This window comes from Corapipo altera, unplaced genomic scaffold (genome assembly GCF_003945725.1).
Source record: "Corapipo altera isolate COAL_440 unplaced genomic scaffold, ASM394572v1 64, whole genome shotgun sequence".
Taxonomy (NCBI): Eukaryota; Metazoa; Chordata; class Aves; order Passeriformes; family Pipridae; genus Corapipo; species Corapipo altera.
In genome coordinates this window covers 11,443,879-11,462,634 of record NW_020884893.1, presented here as the reverse complement: position 1 = coordinate 11,462,634, position 18,756 = coordinate 11,443,879, and the positions used below count along the sequence as shown (strand labels likewise).

Below are 18,756 nucleotides of genomic sequence, written 5' to 3'. Positions count from 1 at the left end.
TTTTTTTTTTTTTTTTTTTTTTTTTTTAGCTTCCATACCACAGAATAACAACTGCCTAAAGCTGTTTCTCTCCCCTCCCCTCTCTTCCCCTCGGTCCTCACGTTTCAAAATTCAGACATCCCTCCTCACTCCCCAGGGTGCTTCTGGCCCCGCCTCACCCAGACCGGGGGGAGCCCTGCGTCCCCTCCAGCCCTGCTGTCTCCTCCACAGGTGGAACCAGCTCCTGCTCTGCTGATCATGGTCAACAAGACCTTAAATTACTGGGGTCCCAGTTTTGAGGAGGACGTTATCAACATCAACGTGGGGGGTCTGAGGAGGCGGCTCAGCTCCAGCGCCCTCTCCAAGTTCCCCGACACGCGCCTGGGGCGCCTGCTGTCCTGCGACTCGGAGGAGTCCATCCTGCAGCTCTGCGATGACTACGACGTGAGCGCCAGGGAGTTCTACTTCGACAGAAACCCCGGCTTCTTCCTCTACGTCCTCCACTTCTACCAGACGGGGAAGCTGCACGTCATGGAGGAGCTGTGCGTCTTCTCCTTCTGCCAGGAGATCGAGTACTGGGGCATCAACGAGTTCTTCCTGGACTCCTGCTGCAGCTACCGCTACCACGAGCGCAAGCTGGAGAGCCGGCACCACAACTGGGATGAGGAGAGCGAGGTCAGCAGCGTGGACACGTCCCCCGATGAGATCTCTGACATCAACCACGACCTGCTGCGGTACAGCACCCTGCGCTGCGGCAACGCGCGCAAGCGGCTCTGGCTCACCATGGAGAACCCCGGCTACTCCATCCCCAGCAAACTCTTCAGCTTCGTGTCCATCAGCGTGGTGCTGGTTTCCATAGCCACCATGTGCATCCACAGCATGCCCGAGTACCAGGAGGTGGATGAGAACGGCAATGTGCTCGATGAGCCCATCCTGCACAAGCTGGAGTATTTCTGCATCTCCTGGTTCACCTTCGAAGTGTCTTCCCGCCTCCTGCTCTCCCCCAACCCCAGGAAGTTCTTCAAGCACCCACTGAACCTGATTGACATTGTCTCGGTGCTGCCCTTCTACTTCACCCTTCTGGTGGACGTGACCATGGGCAGTGACTCAGAGCTGGGCAACCTGGGCAAGGTCGTGCAGGTCTTCCGTCTCATGAGGATATTCCGAGTGCTGAAGCTGGCTCGGCACTCCACTGGACTGAGGTCACTGGGGGCCACCTTGAAGGTAAACTGGCTCTCTATCTCCTTATCTACTCCTTTAGTCTCTGGGTAAGAAGGAGACCTCTGGGTGGTACCTGGCAAGCGTCCTTGGGGGGGTTGGGCTGGGCTGTTGGTGTGTCTGCTAAAGCAAACAAGTGTGAGGAGCACTGCATGAGACCTCTCCTCACACACACTCAGCACGAACACCCATCCACCCTGTTTTGCTCCATGCAGAAATGTGCTTCCAGGGACTCAGCCATCCCACCGTGGCGTGAAGGCCTCATTGCACAGCACTGGAATGGACTCAGCCATGTGTGGGTGGACGGGGATGTCCCACCAGAAGCGAGTCTGTGCCTAGTTGGGCTGTAAACGACCTGCTGAGCAGGCACCAGGCCAGGCAGCAGCTGCTGGATCTGCCAGCACCAGTGGCTGTGGGTCAGAGCTGCTCCTGTCCCTAGTCTGGGAGAAGGAGGAACCTCCTAAGAGCAGGCTGCCAGCTGACCTTTGGTGTCTGCCCATCTAGGGAGACAGAGAGATCCTGGTCCAGGTGAGCTGACACTTGGATGCTCCCAGATACAGTGAGGTTGGGACTGGCTCATGGGTAACCATGTGTGGCACAAAGCAGCAATAGGAAAGCAAAGGGTGAGCTGCAGGGCCCAGGACAACCAGCCCCAGGCAAAGTCTGTGCCCTCAGCACAGAGCCCTCAGCAGAGCCTGGGCTACCATCAGCTGCCCCTCAGTGTGATGGAAAACTCTGTCTGTAGGGCTGGGGAAAGCTGGTCCCAGGACCACACTGTCCTTGGAAGGAAGGGCTGGATGAGGAGATGGTGACATAGTGAAGGACCAGGACTCAGGCATGCTGGGAGGTGGCACCCCTGCAGGTTTGGTGAGAGGGTGCACATCCTCCATAACATGCCCCAAGGCTGTGTTTCTCCAGACCCCCTCCACAGCACCCCCAGCCTCTTTAGACAGACCAAAGGCAGCTTGAAATCTGTCATGAAATCGTCACCATCCTGGTGCTGCAGCCAGACCTCCATCAGTGTAGCTCAGCAGGGTGGCACAGACCAGCCTCCACGTGGTTCTGCTCCTAACAGAGCCTGAAATTCAACCAAAGGGACGCTCTCCTCCCACTGCCTGGCATGGGACAGAGCTGCAGCTCCTGGTGCTGCTGCCTCTGCAGGGCCATCACAGGGATGAGTGGCTGGGGACACCTTGCTTTCACTGCTGCAGCAGTGACAGAGCCAGCATGGGGTGTCCTGGCATCAGCAGGACTCGGCTGCCGGGGTTGGTCCCATTCCTGTGGCTGAGCCATGGAGAAAAACAAACCTCGAGTGCGACTGGTGTTGAGGATGGGCAGCAGAAAAGGTCTTCTGCCAGCTTCTGCTGTGAAGCAGGATCAGCTCAGCCCAGCACTAATCCTGCAGAGCCCACAGAGCATCAAAATATTCCTGGCATCCTCAAAACCATCAAAACAGGGTTCAGGGAGAGTTCTTTGAAATGAAGGTGCCTGAAGTCCTGTGTGGTACTAACTCCAGAACACTCACCTTGCAAGAGCACTGACAAGTGACAGACCCGTGTCAAACCGCCGCTGAAATCTGCACAAACCTGCACATGTCCGTGCTCCGTCCGAGCGTGAACACCACGCTGCAGCACAGCAGGGACTCAGGGGCTCATCTCCATATTATTAAGCAGCAGATGAGATCCGGGGAGTCGGCAGCGTCCCGGCTCCGGCTGCTGCCGGGCGGCTGATTCACCAGTGACGCGCTGGAAAGCGCCGCTTCCCGGGGACTCCGGAGCCAGCTGTAAATGGGGATGAGCGGAGACACAGATCTGACGCAGCAGCTTGGCGTTGTGATTTACTGGGCACATAAATTACAACGTCTTGTTAATCATAATTTACTTCCTATTGCAAGAGCAGGAATCGGGAGCGGAGCGGTGAAGGCTGTTAACAGGCAGGAAGTGGGAGCGATGGCTCTGGCAAGCCAAGCGATTGTTCCCCTGCCACGAAAGTGCTAGCAGAGGGAATTCTGCCATTTGTGCATCATGAGCCCTGAACCATCCTCAGATTGCTTGAGGCCTGATCCAGGGTCTGTTTAATTTGAAGAGAGGCTTCCTACGTGTCTCTGTTCTCCCTCCCTGCCATGCAGGACGTCCATTAAAACTATTGCAGCTCCGTGGGTGTGGGTTTGGAGTCTGTCTCCCACTGGCCATCAATAGGTGTTGGGCCCTGGGCAATTACAGCACCAGCAGGGACCTACAGGAGTTGCTGTCTGTCCCCTCAGGGGCCTAAATACACAAGCAGGTTGGAAGAGCTGGAGCTGCATGACCCTGGACAGCAGATGCATCACCCTGCTGCTGCTACCATGGGCCATCTCTGCTCAGTCTCCACACTGGTATCTCTGGCCAGGCTCAGGCTGGGGTCTTCCATTCCAGTTGTCTTGTGCTGTACTGGAGGAAAGACATGCCTTCAGCAGGACCCTGGAGAGACTCCTGCTGGGGGAGCTTTTTGCTGGAGCCTTGTATTACTGAGCATCGCCTCGCCAGGGCTGGCTACTTGCTAAGCCTGGATCCCACCTGAACCATGGCTAAACCTGCACCCCACCCGAACCCCAGCTGCAGCTGCCTTCCCCCTCAATCAGTGAGCAAACCATAAGTTTTGCAGATAAATGGCTGCAAATAGGTGGCAGCCAGTGCCAGCTGGGAGATTCCTGGAGCCTCCTTTTTGCTGTGAGCCCTGACCCTGCTTGTAAATTGAAGCAGCAGGAGCTATTGAGCTGCCTGACTTCCCCTTTGCCTTCCCCCTCCAACACATCCTAGGGCTAGAACCAATACTCTTTAAAAATGTATGAGGTTATTCAGTGCTGCTGCTGCCCAGCTGGGACATGCAGACCTGCTGTTAAGCTCCAGCCAGGAGCAGGTCTTTCATGGCCAGGTGATACATCCTTGCAACTCAGTGCCTCTGAGCTGTTTGTCCTCCTCGAGAGGCTCCCTTGGAGCTGCTCTAGGGCATTTGCCCCGTATCAGGTAAGGGAGGAGGAGGAAGAGGAGGAGGTGGTGGTTATTTCCCCACGGTATTACTGGCATTAACTGAGCAGCTTTTGCCAGCAGTCTAAACAAAGTCTCCTCAGTCCCTGACATGAATCCGCCTCCCTTAGGTCTTGTCTTGACCACAGAAGCCGTTTCCCACATCTGTGCTGTTTGCTTTGCTCACATTGTTTCCCTTAGTCATTATGTGGTCTCCAATAAAGCATTCTCTGCCTGTTAGGAGACTGGGAAAAAATCCCCACGATCAAAGCTCTGCTTTCTTTTCCCGAAACGATGAAGAGCAAGCTGGCAGATCAGTAGGCAGAAACATCCAAGAAATTCACTTGTGACAGTCAAAAAGTGCTTGGACAAACCATGCTGGGAGGATGGTGCTGGTAGCCTGTCTCCTGGAAGTTCCCTTCCCGGCATGACTTGCTGCCTGCAACTGCCCACTGCCTTTTCCCCCTGGGCTTCTGGCACAGGTTTATATTTTGCTCAGATATTAAGAATATCCAAAGAAAGATTGTGGCACAAAGGTTTTAGTTTGAAACCAGAGGAATGATGGCTTCTTCAAGGAGCATTGCACACCTCTGCTGTCAGTCTGTCCCCCTCAGGTCCTGCACACCCACCTGAGAGCTTGGTTCTGTTCCCACCAGGGCTTCCAGACCCCTTGGGCTGGGGCTCATCAAGCTGGGGATTGGAACACCCTGTTGGCTGGGTGCTAAGACCAGCCCACGCTGACACTGGATGGGTCCCTGCACTGACCAGATGACCAGGGCTGCTTGGATCCATGTCAGCTCTGAGGTTCACTTGGAGTCTCCCATGGAAGAGCAACAAAATCTGAAAGCAATGTAATTGTCTCAGAAACAACAGTTTCTGCAAGAAAACTGCCCCTCACGTGTGTAGCGAAGGGTTCCATGGATGCTGAGACTGCCAGTGGTGGTGGGATATAGAAGGGACCAGGGCCCTGGGGCTCTGGCTGTGGGTCCCCAGGGAGAGCTGAGCTGAGCCTCAGCAGAGGCCACATCTTCCCTGTGAGCACTGCCAGCGACTCGGGAAGGTACAAATTGCTTCTCTTAGCGGCTGCCTATTAGGTGGTTTCTGGGGACCTGCCAAGATAAAAGGAAATGTGATAAATATTGTTAGCTGAGATTAAGTTGGAGTGAGTGCTGGAGGCAGGGCAGCAGCCTGTGCTGGGTATCCCTGGCTGGAGAGCACAGCCTTCCCTCCTGGCACTCGCAGGCTGGTGGAGTGCAGAGAGGTGGCTGTGGGTGCCAGGAGTGATTCCTGACTGCACCACCCACTCCAGGTGTGGGTCACCCACACATCTCCCAACGTGTCCCAGCCCGTCCCTACAGCGGGAGGGCAGAGGTGGACAGGGGCACTGAGATCCACGCAGAGGTGTGCAGGGCTGTATTTGCACTGTGGCATCCCAGTGTCCTGGCTGGTGATGCGTGTGGTGGCTCCCACCGACCACTGCTCTGCTTTGCCTTCCAGCACAGCTACCGGGAGGTGGGGATCCTGCTGCTCTACCTGGCCGTGGGGGTCTCTGTCTTCTCTGGAGTGGCCTACACTGCCGAGAAGGAGGAAGACGTTGGCTTTGACACCATCCCAGCGTGCTGGTGGTGGGGCACGGTCAGCATGACCACCGTGGGCTACGGCGACGTGGTGCCCGTCACGGTGGCGGGGAAGTTGGCTGCCTCGGGGTGCATCCTGGGGGGCATCCTGGTCGTGGCACTGCCCATCACCATCATCTTCAACAAGTTCTCCCACTTCTACCGCAAGCAGAAGGCGCTGGAGGCGGCCGTGAGGAACAGCGGGAAGAAGGACCACGAGGAGGTGGAGAGCATCTCCAGCCGCGACCGAGAGGACTCGGAGGCCCTGAGTGAGACCTCCCTGGACAGAGGCAGCCCCGACCGCCGTGGTCTGACCCCTGGCACCCACCCCAGCCCCTGAGCCACCGCTCCGTGGCGCTGGGGCCCGCGGGACCTGCTTGCTCACGGCGAGCACGGCACGGCCGCTGCACCGGGACACGGCAGAGGAGCCGGGCTCTCCCTGTCCTGCACCACGGCTGGCATCGCCCCGGCCCTGCCAAGGACAGCAGGGGTTGGAGGAGATGCCCAGTGGGTGCTGGCTGCCTCCAGCCCCCGGGATGCGGCGACTGGGTCTGCCTGGATGTGTTTTAGCCTTCACCCTGCTCCCCCCTGGCTGCAAATGGAGGCTGTGGTGCTGGACATACTCCCGCCAAAAGGGGGAAGGGAGAAAAAAGAAATACAGGTGACCCCTTACCAGGCACTGCCCCAGCTGGGTAGAGGGGAATTTCCCTCTGCCAGGAGGTTGTGTGTTGTCCAGGGTGAGGCTAAATAGCTCGAGGGTAAGGCAGCCCCTGACCAAGCTGGCTGCCCTTGCAGGTCCTCTGCCAGGTCAGCATCAACTCCAGCCCCAGCCTTGTCCTACCCCCTGCTGGAAACAGCCTCAAAAGGCTCAACTGGCCCCCCAGCCATAAAGGAAAGGGGGCTGGAAGTGAGTCTGTATAAGGGGAGAGGTGGTGTCAGCTCAGGGTGAGCCCCACTGTCCTCAGTCCCTGCAGTGGGGTCGACTGGACCTCACCTTCCTTCCAACTGGGGTTTATCTGCTTGCCTGTACTGCCACTGCTGGGATCCCCAGGGATCTGGGGCTGGGGCATGGCAAAGCCAGGAGCACTGCCCATGCAGGGGGGCACCAGCCAGGGATGACCAGCCAAAGGAATGTTGTCCTCTGAGCAGCCAAAGGGGATCAAGCTTGGGGAACTGAGGAGCCATCTCCAGTGGGGCTCTCCCCACAATCCCTTCCCTCCACGGTGCTCCTATGCCACGGGAGCCCAGGGGCTGCAGCAGGCCATGGTGGGGTAGAAGACACAACCAAAGCCAGCCGGGTTTGGCACACAGCCTGTTCCCCCTCACCACAGCCCCCAGCCTGGCTTCATTCTGCCTCTTCCCTCCTTGCCTCAGGGCCAGGCAGGGGCAGGAGGGCTGTAAGGAGTGGGGGGCCACACTGCCCTGGGTGTCCTCGCTGTCCCCCAGGGAGCTCAGCTCCCCGGGGGATGATGCACTCACCTTTCCTCTGCCCGGAGGGGGCACCCCCATGTCCGTGGGACAGAGGAGACCTTGCACTGCTCCTTGGTGACCAAGCACCTCACAGCCAGGCAGGGAGGTCTGCCTAGAGCACCAGACTGCCCTCCTGCCTGGACCCCCAGCCCACCTGAGCACATTCGGGGCTGCTCCCAGCACAGCATTAATTCCCTGTGGAGTTTTTCCTTGCCCCCATGGTTCTCTGTTTGGAAACTGTGCAGCTCTGTTGTGCACAGAGGAACACACCCAGCAATGCCTGTTCTGAGCAGGGGAAATGTGCATCCTGCAATCCCCAAATCAGCTCAAAACCACGTTGGTGGCTGCAGGATGACCCCAGGTACCTGCATCATGGGGTTTGCTGCTGGCTGTCCTGGCTGGGTGTTGGCACAGCCACAGCTGCCGGTGCTGGATCTGCTGATCACGGGCAAGGAAAGCTAAATCAACACCAGTGCAGGTCCAGGCTTTCTGAACCCCAGTGGGACTCGGGGAGGGTCCCCAAGGACCTGTGGTGTGGGATTGGAGGGTGTTCACGCTTCTGGCATCATCAAGTCTTCCAGTATCGATGGTTTGTGGTCTGCTCTGCGCTCAGTCCTGCTCTGAGCTGGGGCTGGGGAGTGGCTCCGTCCGCTCTGACCAGCTCCCGCTGCACTGTTACTTGAATAAAGGAAGGAGTTTCCCCTTCTCACCATAAATATTCCAGTAGCAAAATGTATTAAAATGTGAAGAGTAAATTACATCTATTAATGAAAAAGCATTATGCAAATAATTAGGAGCATGTAAATTAATTTTATATCTATGCATGGGATGCATACTGTATATTTTATTAAAGACCTCAGTGACCTGCTGTGGATGCTGGTTTCTGTTTTGTGGCAGCTGCACATGCCCATGCTCATGCAGCCCATGGGCTGAGCTGGGGCTGGATCAGCAGTCTGGGGTGAGCAGGAGCTGCTCCAGCACCACCTCGGAGCACAGCGGAGATTCCACCTCATCCCTGCTCTGGGTGGTGAGTGACAGCTTGTCCTCGTGCTTGGACCACTGGTGTCATCCTGTCTGGAGCAGTTTGGATAACCCACCTCCTTGAGGCTCAAGGAATGGGGCATTCCTGGGGTGCAAGGGAATGGGTTGGAGCTGGTGGGCTCTGGGAAAAGCCACACAGGGAGCCAGGCATCACAGCTGGGAGGGAGAGAATCCTGATGCTGGGTGTGGCCTCAGATGCTCTGAAATGAGCAGGGCATCTCTAGGCTGTTGCTCTGCAAGGGCTGGCTGGGGAGGGCAGGACTTACCACTGCTCTTCCTGTGTCAGGTGCATTCCTCTGCTGGGTGTGACAGGAGCCAGGGGTAAAAATAGAATTTAATCTCTATTCCTTTGAGAGCTTTTCCATTAAAAAAATAAAAATCTACAAGCTGCTGATCTTTCCAAGGGAAAAGCTCCCCTGCCTTGAGGGCTGTAAGCAAGGCAGGACATCCCCCCTGGGGCAGCAGCTCTCAGAGGGGGCTGTTGCAGAAGAGCTCCAAGCTCAGGTTTGGGAAAGCCACGAGAGATGTTTTCTTTTTTTAGCCTCCTGCACTCTGTTGAAGACATTAGGATTTGTATGGCTCTGAGTAACTGCACTAGGAAAATCCTCCCACTGCTGTGCAGGCAGATCTAGCAGAGCTGGAGTTCTGCAGAGCAGGGAAGAGCCGGGTGCAGGAAGGTGCCCAGCAGCAGTGGGTGATCACAGCCCACGCTCTGCAGAGACACGTCTGTGCAGCAACGGGGCTGACTTACTATTTCTAAGGCAAGGAGGAAACTCGTGTTCTTTTGCTAATCCCTAATCAGTTTTCCTGAGTGGCTGCGTTTTCATTTGGTACAGTGGGTAAATCAATTACACACTTTATCAGGTTATTCCTACAAAGCTGCTTTCCACATTCACAAAATGATTGATGAAAGCACGACTCTCTTGCCTCCAGGGAATGGTGATTAAGGAGTGACCTTATTAAGCTGTTTAATGCAGCCGAGAATTAGACAACTCTCCTCAAAGAGACAAAGTAAACTTCATTACTTCTGTTTGAAACTTCTTTTCCTTTGCCAGCTCTAAGCACGGTGACTACCCTGAGCACAGTCTGTGCACTCAGGAGATTTTAAAGGGTTTGATCTGTAGGAAGGGAAGACTCCTCACTGACAGCGTTTCTGGGATCTCTGCTGCTCACAGGTTCCTACAGTCCTGCTGACCTCAGTAAAAATCCAAGCTTAGTGCCTGAGCACACTGCTTGACGTGTTAAATCAGTGTTACTGCTATCTGCTGAACTGTGTAAGGAGATCAGTAAAGACAAACAGTGCAGTAGTTCTATTTTTTTGTTTTACAAAATAATGCTAAAACACTTCCTCCTGGTAGAGATTTATCTGAACCACAGCTGTTAACTTAGTTATAGGAAACACATAATAGTCTCAAGGCTTCCATTCTAAGTGCCTGAGAAAGCCAAAAGAACAGCCTTGAAGGCATGGAATTGAATTAACTAAATATGCCTAGACAGGTCACACCATTTCAGGGAATGAAAACCACAGGTCAGATGTGCAGGGAGGCACAAAACCAGTGATGTTCACATCATCTGCATGTTCACACCCACACCTCAAGTCTGGTGAGAGCAGAGGGGGAAAACTGCCCCGTGCCTTTTTCAAGACCATCCCCTCTGTGGTGAAGGAGTGATGGTCCAGAGCTTGTGAGCCCCTCGGGCTGAGGAAAGTCCACCCCACCCTCAGCTCAGCCACCTGATGCCTGTGCAGAGGTAAGAGGCTGCTGTGCTGCTCTCACCACTCAGGATGGGACTCAGGGACTCTGGGCTCCCTCCGCTTCCAGCGCTCTGTTGATTTTGAACAGCGACAACCTAGAGGGGAGCGGAACAAACTGTCCTTCAGAGCTGGAAATGAACTGTTTTAAACTTTATAAACACGTTGGCTACCTTCCTGGGCTCTTAAATTAAAGGACAATTAACTTTCAGTCTAGAAAGAGATGATGGTTGTTTCCCGGTTTGACCCTTCAAAATTTTGCCAGAGTGATTAGCGCAATGAAAAGCTGTCAGCGCTCGAGGCAGGGCTGTCAGCCAATGCTCACAGCATTTATCCAAGCTCAGACTCCTCTGGCCTGTGCACAGGAGGAAATGGGACAAAATGAGGGTGTAGGAAATGAGTAGCTGGGCATACAGGACACTGGCACAGCAGCCCCTGTCCTTTAGTATTGATTATTCTTAATAACTGCTGATCCTACAGGTTTAGTGGAGAGTTGACTTTTCCCATTAATCGGGGAGAAAAACCTGGCTAAACATCAGTCCCAGCTCACAGGTACCTGCCAGTGTTGGTTCTGTTTCTTTTATGCAGTTAATACCTGTGCAGCAGGTGCAGTGCTGCCAGCAGGGAGGGAGCACATGAACACTCCCCTGGTATGGCAACACTGGGAACACAACCCTCCCTTTGTTCTGGGGTTCCACAATATGCTGGTAACAATGCTGAGGATATGGGAGAGCTCCAGGCTTTCCCAGTTACTAGAAATGCCTGCAGCCTCCCTCCCTTTCACTTCCACGCTCCTTCCGAGCATTTAAAAGCTCACATCTACTTTGTTTCTTCCGGGATTGCTAACCAAAGCTGACTCCTGAATGAATTCTGTCTCTGCTCCCGTTAGTCATCCCTCCAGGACAGATTTAGTAACTGCTCAGGGAAACCACGTTGAAGCCAACAGTTCACCATTGGAAGGCAGCACCCACTCACTGTCAGCTTCATCTTTTTCTGAGCTAGAAAGCTCAAAGTGAGCCAGAATTGGGAGTGAGCCTCAAGCCTCACCTGTTGTGTAGGAAGGTGGATAAATTGATATGTACCTAGTCCCAAACCTGACTGCTGGCTCAGGGAAGTTGCTGCAGAGACAGCAGGGACCTACAGCAGAGTTCAGCATCCCCATTTGCCAGAGCACAGCGTGGGGCAAATGACTCTCCTGCACGAGTGGGGCTCCAGGCAGGGCTGCCCATGCTCCTCACTGTGGGGAACTGCCTGTTCCAAAATGTTTATCTGATGTGTTTATTGCCTGTGTTCCTGAAAGCTTGTACTCTCCTCCAGAATGTTGCATAACATTGGCTGACTAGAGGTACACCATGTTAAAGCTCATCCTCATAAGCAATAACACACCAAAGTATTTTAATGCACAAACGTGAGTCACGACACTACCTGATGCTTTCAGGTAGGGACAGTTTATTTGCCCCTTTGAACAAATAAGGCAAGATATTTGAGAAAGATCAAATAAAATCTCCTGTATCAAACTGAGAGGAATGCAATAAAAGTTACTGTTTCATACATATACAAACTAAAGACCCAACACTATTATATACAAACAGCCAGATCTTACAAAATAGCATTTCAAGTCAGCAGTTTATGCCAGTGTCGCTAATTTCTTTGTTACAAAAAAGTTAAAGCTACAAACTTCACATTTGTAAGTCTCGCATGACTGACATCATCAGTATCTCTGGGTTTTAGAAGCAAAGAGAACAGTTTGTCCAGAACCCTTTCAGCAATGCAGATGGATCCAAGGAGCACGCAAATGCAGCTTCACAATTAAACAAGTTTTTTTGCTTAAAAACTTTGTCAGAACAGCCTTCCCTTATGACACCAGCCTTGGTCTTAGTCTGGAGTGCTAAGAGTTCACTCTGAGGAGTGAACAGGTCCCATCCTTCCAGACCCTCTACAAAGGGACCAAAAAAGGGAAATATTTTCTCTAACAGATTGAAAATCAGTGAAGAGAAAATAATTCCTCTGCATTACAGCTCTAAGTGCAAGAAACATCATTAAGTCTCAGCCAATGCAAGCATTTAAGAAAGGTTCAAAGACAGTTAAGCCATTGGACCAGTTTTACTTATTTTGGTTCATTTGCTATATTTTAAGACAATTGCATCAGCAAAGCAGAGCATTTCAAGAGTGCTTACATTCAGTTACAGCAGTCACAGGTTGCATATTCTGTAAATAGACACCACCCCATGGTGTTTCACCTAAAACTTGGGGGTTCTAATGCCCTCTGATCACTACAAAGTTACCTACACAGTGCAGAAGTAAAACTCCTCCCGGCAGAGCCCGTTTGATCCACGCCACACACAGGCAGTGCACAGTTTACCATGTCTGTGTGTCCATCACACCAGAGGTGCTGGGCCAGATCCATCCCAGTGACTAATACAAGATCCAGTACTGAGCAGAGAACTCCCTCCTAAGTTGGGGGAGTTTCTTTGATGCAAAGGATGCTCACGGATAAGGATGCTCAAGGATGCTCTCATAACAAAGACAAGATCAGGGCAAAGAGTATTGCACAGATTCCAACGAGCACGGTATGAGCCCTGATGTTTCCCAGTACCTGAGGCTATCAAATTGCTGGTTATCCCAGGATGTACTCCTCCTTCAGCCCCCTACATACACTGCTTACTGCCTCTCCCTTTTCCTTAGGGACAGCTTGCTGATCTCCAAAACTGCCGTGACCCCAATGCACGTCAAACAGAGACAAACTGATGCAACCAGAGCTGCAGAGGGTAAGAATGGCTTGGTTCCTTTCACAGCTATGGAGCAGACCTGTTAGCATAGCCAAGAGTCTGCTCTAAGGGGAAAACAAGACCCCACAAAGGCATGAAATGAGTGCTTCACCTCTCTCGCAGCACTTGATCCAGGAGACACTGCTGTTTTATTATCTAGGTGATGTACCAAGGCCTGTTTCAGAAGATCGACAGGGAAACTGTTCCCTCTATCAGAGCAAAATGAAAATAAATTGGTAGAAATACTTGCTCTGTCCAAACAATTCATCATATACTGGGAACACCTAAAGCTACACGGCTCTGCTGTCACAGCCCACAGGGCAGAGGCACTGCTCAGTCTTTGCCCTGCAAAGAGGCTCTTTGCTTCTGTTTTCCTCTCCCCTCTCTGGTGTGAGCTGATTGCACCATCCTCACAGCGATTGTACACGCTGGGGCATCGCCACTGATTGACCTTTACTGGGCAAGAACAGCAGGGAAATGAAAAAAAATACAACCTACCAACACAGGAGCATCCAGAGAAACTGGAAGAGACTGAACCTCTTCCAGCAGGACATCAGTAGTTGTCTTCTCATCCAGATCACCTCCGCCTTTGCTCAACCACCATAAATGCACATCTTTGTTAATTCAACAGTCTTTACTTCCAGTTCAACTCTCCTGATGTGCTAAACCTTGCAGAAATGTGAAGGATTGTGAAACCAAGTTTTTATTCAAGTGTCTAAAGATGTAAATTTGAAATGAAGCCTATAAAATATTTCACAAGCTGTGGAGATTTTTTAAGTCCTCTCAGACACAGCTGAAGTACCCAGTTCCTGAGATTATTCCTTCCACCCATTCAAGTGCTGTTTCCTTTCCTCAGCACTCCATTGTCAGCAGAGTCTCCCTGAAGGACATCTCCAGACAGACAGACAAAGGGGAATCAGATCACTGACTGGCTTTTGGTTTTAAATGGGTGTGGATTTTAAATGACAGAACGTAATTTCTTATGGAGGCACAACATGCTTTATCTACTCATATAAATTCATACAGGACACAAAAAGAGGACAAAACTGAGGTCTGGAGAAAACCACACTTGCTTAAAGCACACAGTGTAAGGCATGGGGCTTATTACAGGCCTTTTAAAAACTGAGATTTAAGTTTCTTTCAAAAGGCTGGAACAGTTTGTACAAGTTCTCACCTGCTCTCTTCAGTGACCTAAAACTTATCAGTACCTTAACAGTAGAGACAGTTAACAGCTTGAAATTGAGTCTGTGCATTCACAAAGAAAAACAAAACCAAAAAACCCACAAAAGATGCAGCCGTTAAATACCACAGTCCATATTCACTGAAACCAAAATGGACTCTTGAAAGTTCAGCTGAAAAGAGAGTGAGCCAACTTTCATTAGCCTATTCCTATCTGTTCCTCTGGTTTAAAAACAATCCTCCTAAAAAACAGTAACAGAACTCCTTTGCAATAACGTGTTAAATACCTGTCTAACATGAAAACACAACCCCCAGGATCCTCCAGGTCACGGCATTCCTGAGTTCACAAAGGTGCTATGGAAAAATAAACGAGCAGAAGTATTGCCCTCTATTTCGCTAGCGTATTTCAATAGAAATCAATCTGTTCAGTAGTCACAAAAGCAAGGAGCTGATTGTTTGGGGCTGGAAGAACATTCTACCCCCCGTGGCTCAGAAGTTCTGCTGCCGCCGCTTCTTGGCTTCGATGGCGTCGAGGATCGGCTGCCGCTTGGACTGGTACTTCTGCCGGATCTCCTCAATCTCCTGCTCCATCATGGGGTCCAGGGCCGAGAGCCTCCTCTGGAGCTCATCCACACTCCATGTCTTCAGCTGAGCAGGAGACAAAAGAAGAACAGACAGCGGTGTCAGCGTGGCCACCACCCCCAGGTCTGCAGGGATCCCGCTGCCCGTCCGGCGGGCATGGTGCACCTTCCAGCGGGAAGAGTGGGAGAGTTCTGCTCCAGGCTGCTGCTCTCACTGAGACTGGCACGAGCCTGGGGACACTGGGCTGCTTCTGCTCATTTTACAGGTACATTACATGCTCTGTTTAGTGGCAGTGTGAGCGTATAAACAACTAGTGAAATGTTTCCCCCGCTGAGTTGCTTTTCTAACGCTTCATTTTGCAGGCTTAGAACAGAAATACTGCACTGAGATGGAAGGGGAGCAAAGTTCTCTTCCCCTCCCCTTTCCTTGCACCTAAACTTACTTCTGCTAAATGACAAAAGGAGACAGAGGGGAACAGAAATCAAAAAACACCATTGACAAAAGTTGCATTTGAATAAAAAAATCACTTCTGTACAATCAGGCTGAAGCTCAATCACGGTGAGGATTCAGACAGGAATCCCAGAGCACAAGCACACACACCAGGTCTCTTTGGGTCAGCCTCATACTGATACAGTATGCAAGTACAATTTGTATTTTCCTGCACATGTGAAGATGTCAGACTACTCTGGACAAGCTCCCTCTCCCTGAATTCCCTCTCTGCCTGACCTTAGTTTATCTGGCTCTCTTGTCCATGCCAATTTTCTGAGAACTGGAACAGAAGAGTTTTACTGTGTGATTAGAGATGCCAAGTGTGGCCTGGACAGTCTAGATTGTCCACAGCTACAGCCTTTATGTAACATTATAATATCATAACCTGTGGAACAGACAGGATTTTAGGACAACGTTAAAATATATGGACACTGGAAGTGCTTCGGATGTTCACTTAAGCACGAGCCCTTTTCCCATCCAAAACCAAGCGACCATCAGAAACACACAGGAGATGCTGTTTTACAGCCACTGCAGCAGGACAGGGATGACTGTGCAGCACCTGCCATCAGTGATGCCATCCACTGCTGTGGATGCTAAGAACATGCAAAATAATTTGGGGATTTTTGCGCACAAAGAACTGTCAATTTTTTGACTTTCAACAAATGTCATAATTGAGTGACTTATCTTTTTATTTCAGCTACATGCAAGTGGTGCTGTCCTGGTTTAGCTGTTAATTAGTCAGCTGTCGTGGTTATTCTTCAAACCACTTCTGAACCAAAATGCTCAGTGAAATGTTTGCTGCCTACTACAAGGCAACAAATGAAAGTTTAATGGCAGTTTGCATCAGTCCTTAAAAATAATACTAAGATACAGAAATCTTGATCCCTCTTCCTGAGATGGTTTCTGCTAGCTGATTTCTCACATGGTCTTTTGAAGTTCTTTAGCATATTCTAAAGATCTCTCCTAGTTGCATTTACAGGATCATGAATTCACTTTAATCATCCAGGCACACATGAAACACAACCTTTCTGCTGAGGATATACAGTCTTTGGGCCTCTCCAATCAGGCAACTGTTCATTAGAAAGACAAAGCACTTCCTCTGCAAAGATATACATTATTTATACACATTAATGCAACTTTACTAGGCAGCAGTTTAAGTTGATGCATGGCACCAGTTGCCTTTTCACACTAATTTATTATGGAGCAGGTAATTATTCAACATTCCCCTTCCTCACAGTCCAGGGAATTGAAAAGTCAAATGAAAATGCAAAACAGAAGAAAATATTAATTCAAGTACTGAACACATACTGAGCAGCTACAGCGGAGCAAAGGGCTGTCAGCTCCCCCAGTGTATCCAGTGCTGGACTGCTGAAAGAGAGCACTGGAACAGATCTAAAACACCTTGATCAAGGCTTAAGCCAACTACTAGATGTCAGAAATTGTCACAGGGCTGCAATCTTCCAGAGGTGCCCTTTGAGCCTTTTCCACCACCTCCCAAAGTGCTGGGTGCTGCTTACAGCCAGAAACAAAGTGCCAGAGCTGGCAGAGCAGAGGGCAGGGCAGATGTACAGGGATGGTCTCTCCATCTGAGAAGGTGGCAGTAAGAAAATATTGCCCTGCTGCTGCTCCTGAACCCGATGGAGCATCTCGGGACACCCTCGTGGGTACTGACACACAGAGTCTTCCTGCTGCCGGGGAGAACTGCCTGCCAAGGGACACAACGGCTGTGACAGCTCCCGGGACTGTGTTTGTCAGGACAGATGGCTAACAGCATGGGAGATGCTGGAGTACTGCTAAGTCTGGAGTGGGCAAAAGCCCACAGATATATATTAATATGAGCAAACTGGGAAGTGTGTTCCCTGCGCAGACGCGTTGACGCAGAGCAAAGCTGCTACTTCAGGAGCCTGATCACGGGTTAACCAGCACAGGGGTGGTGGGAGAAGGAAGGGAGGCAAGGCAAGGCACTGCAAAAATCTGGGAGCTCAGGAACATCCTGTGTGCAGTGCTCTGTGCTGGTGAGGATGAACTAACCACAGAGCCTTCCCCTGGAAGAACGGTAGCCTGGCTGTGAGTGCCACGCTGGTCCTGAAAGAGGCAGAGAAGCCAAAGGGCAGCCCTGGGAAAGGTCCAGAACGTGACTGCTCAGCCCAGATGAGCTGAGGAGAGACTGACAGCACCCAGTGGCTAATGAGAGCCACACACCCACGCAGTGCAGAGGACAGCCAGCCCTCTGCTCCTGCCCTGCTTCAGGCTGTGAAGCACCAGCCCGGGGACCTGGGCTGGGCAATTACTCAGCTCGTCCTTCCACTCACACACACGTCTCTAGAATTAAAAAAAAAAGAAAAGAAAGAGAACTGTTTCAAATGTGATGGCCTCCATTTCACTTTGCTGCATGGCAGTTCACTGCAAGCCAATGCCACAGACAGACTTTCTGCCAGAAATGAAGTTTCAGACTCCAGGATCTCTGTCTCTCAGTGGAACACTCCCGGGACACTGACATTATTCTCTTCGTGAAACGCCAGGAGCAAAATAAGACAAGAAGGACAAGGACAGCATCTCATGACAGACAGTTACTTGGGGTAAAGTCTCAGTGCTGAGCAGCTGCAATTAGAGCTGGTTTTAGCCATGGGCTCAGTCCCACTCCTCTCCTCACTGCTCAGCAATTCCTCCGCTGTAAGAAGTCAAAGTGTCTCTGTAAAAGCTATCTATTTTTGTCCACACTGATCAAATACCTAAGACAAACTTCTAAAGGAAGGAATCTCATTTCAAATGTAAAGACAGATATAAAATACTTGTCCTAAGGTTGGTCAAACACATCCATCAAAAGGGAGAGGAGGCAGTGCAGTGAAACCATTCCAGCAAGGTTCTGTGTGCAGAAAGCTGATTTTTAACCATTTGATGAACAGCTGTATTTTCACTCAAGGTTTTGAGAATGATCCTAACTCTGTAAAAATGCCCAACTGAAGACAAGTGTCAGAGGTGCAAGTGTTCACCTGAAAGCCTCTCACCCATGGCTGTTCTGTTGGTCTTCAGACACCACTGACAGCAACGTCTTGTTTCAATATGCTGATGAATTCTGCTGTATAATTCAGAAGGACATACATAATTATATCCTCTGGAAGGACATAACCTACAGCCTTCCCATGCATGCACAGTAATGATGGATAAACCAGGAACACATCATTTGAAATACAGTTTCTTCCTCAAGGAGAAGACTTGTAAGTTATTCATGACATTCCTTTGTCAGTATTTCAGACAGATTTGCAGACAAACTACCCCACTGAATAATGTTCAACTCAGCAAACTGCTTCTGAGTTGCCATCCTTTCAAATTAGCATTTAAGAACAGGGGGAAAAAAAAAAAAACCAAACACTTGCAATTCTTAGAGTCAGGTAAAGTGTCACAGCAACATGATATTCTACTGAATGTAAATGAACCTAAGCAGCAAAAGGAGAATAAATAGAAGCCACAGGTTTGATATTCAAGGTCACCATGATCTGAACTTTATACTGCTCTGTCCTAAGCAGGAAGCAGTCTAAAACCCTGCCACAGTATTTTTAAACAGACCATGCCAGATTTCTTATTTACACAAAACAAAAAAGTCTGTTGTAAAACACAAAGCCTGGAGAATTAACTCAGCCCCTGCCCTGTCCCCACAA

The 18,756-nt window shown here is 50.9% G+C and overlaps 2 protein-coding genes across 5 annotated transcripts in view; one reads left to right on the top strand and one right to left on the bottom strand.

Moving 5' to 3' along the window:
* Positions 1 to 8,160, top strand: part of KCNS1 (potassium voltage-gated channel modifier subfamily S member 1) — a 13,309-nt gene extending 5,149 nt beyond the window's left edge. For all 3 annotated transcript variants that reach the window (XM_027646303.1, XM_027646304.1, XM_027646305.1), the window contains 2 exons: positions 211 to 1,203; positions 5,700 to 8,160. In XM_027646303.1, coding sequence (XP_027502104.1) covers positions 238 to 1,203; positions 5,700 to 6,158 — 1,425 coding nt within the window. In that variant the 5' untranslated portion in view covers positions 211 to 237 and the 3' untranslated portion in view covers positions 6,159 to 8,160. The remainder of the gene's footprint in view (positions 1 to 210; positions 1,204 to 5,699) is intronic.
* Positions 8,161 to 11,492: 3,332 nt separating this feature from the next.
* Positions 11,493 to 18,756, bottom strand: part of STK4 (serine/threonine kinase 4) — a 46,348-nt gene continuing 39,084 nt past the window's right edge. For both annotated transcript variants that reach the window (XM_027646359.1, XM_027646360.1), the window contains exon 11: positions 11,493 to 14,674. In XM_027646359.1, the coding sequence (XP_027502160.1) occupies positions 14,516 to 14,674 (159 nt within the window). In that variant the 3' untranslated portion in view covers positions 11,493 to 14,515. The remainder of the gene's footprint in view (positions 14,675 to 18,756) is intronic.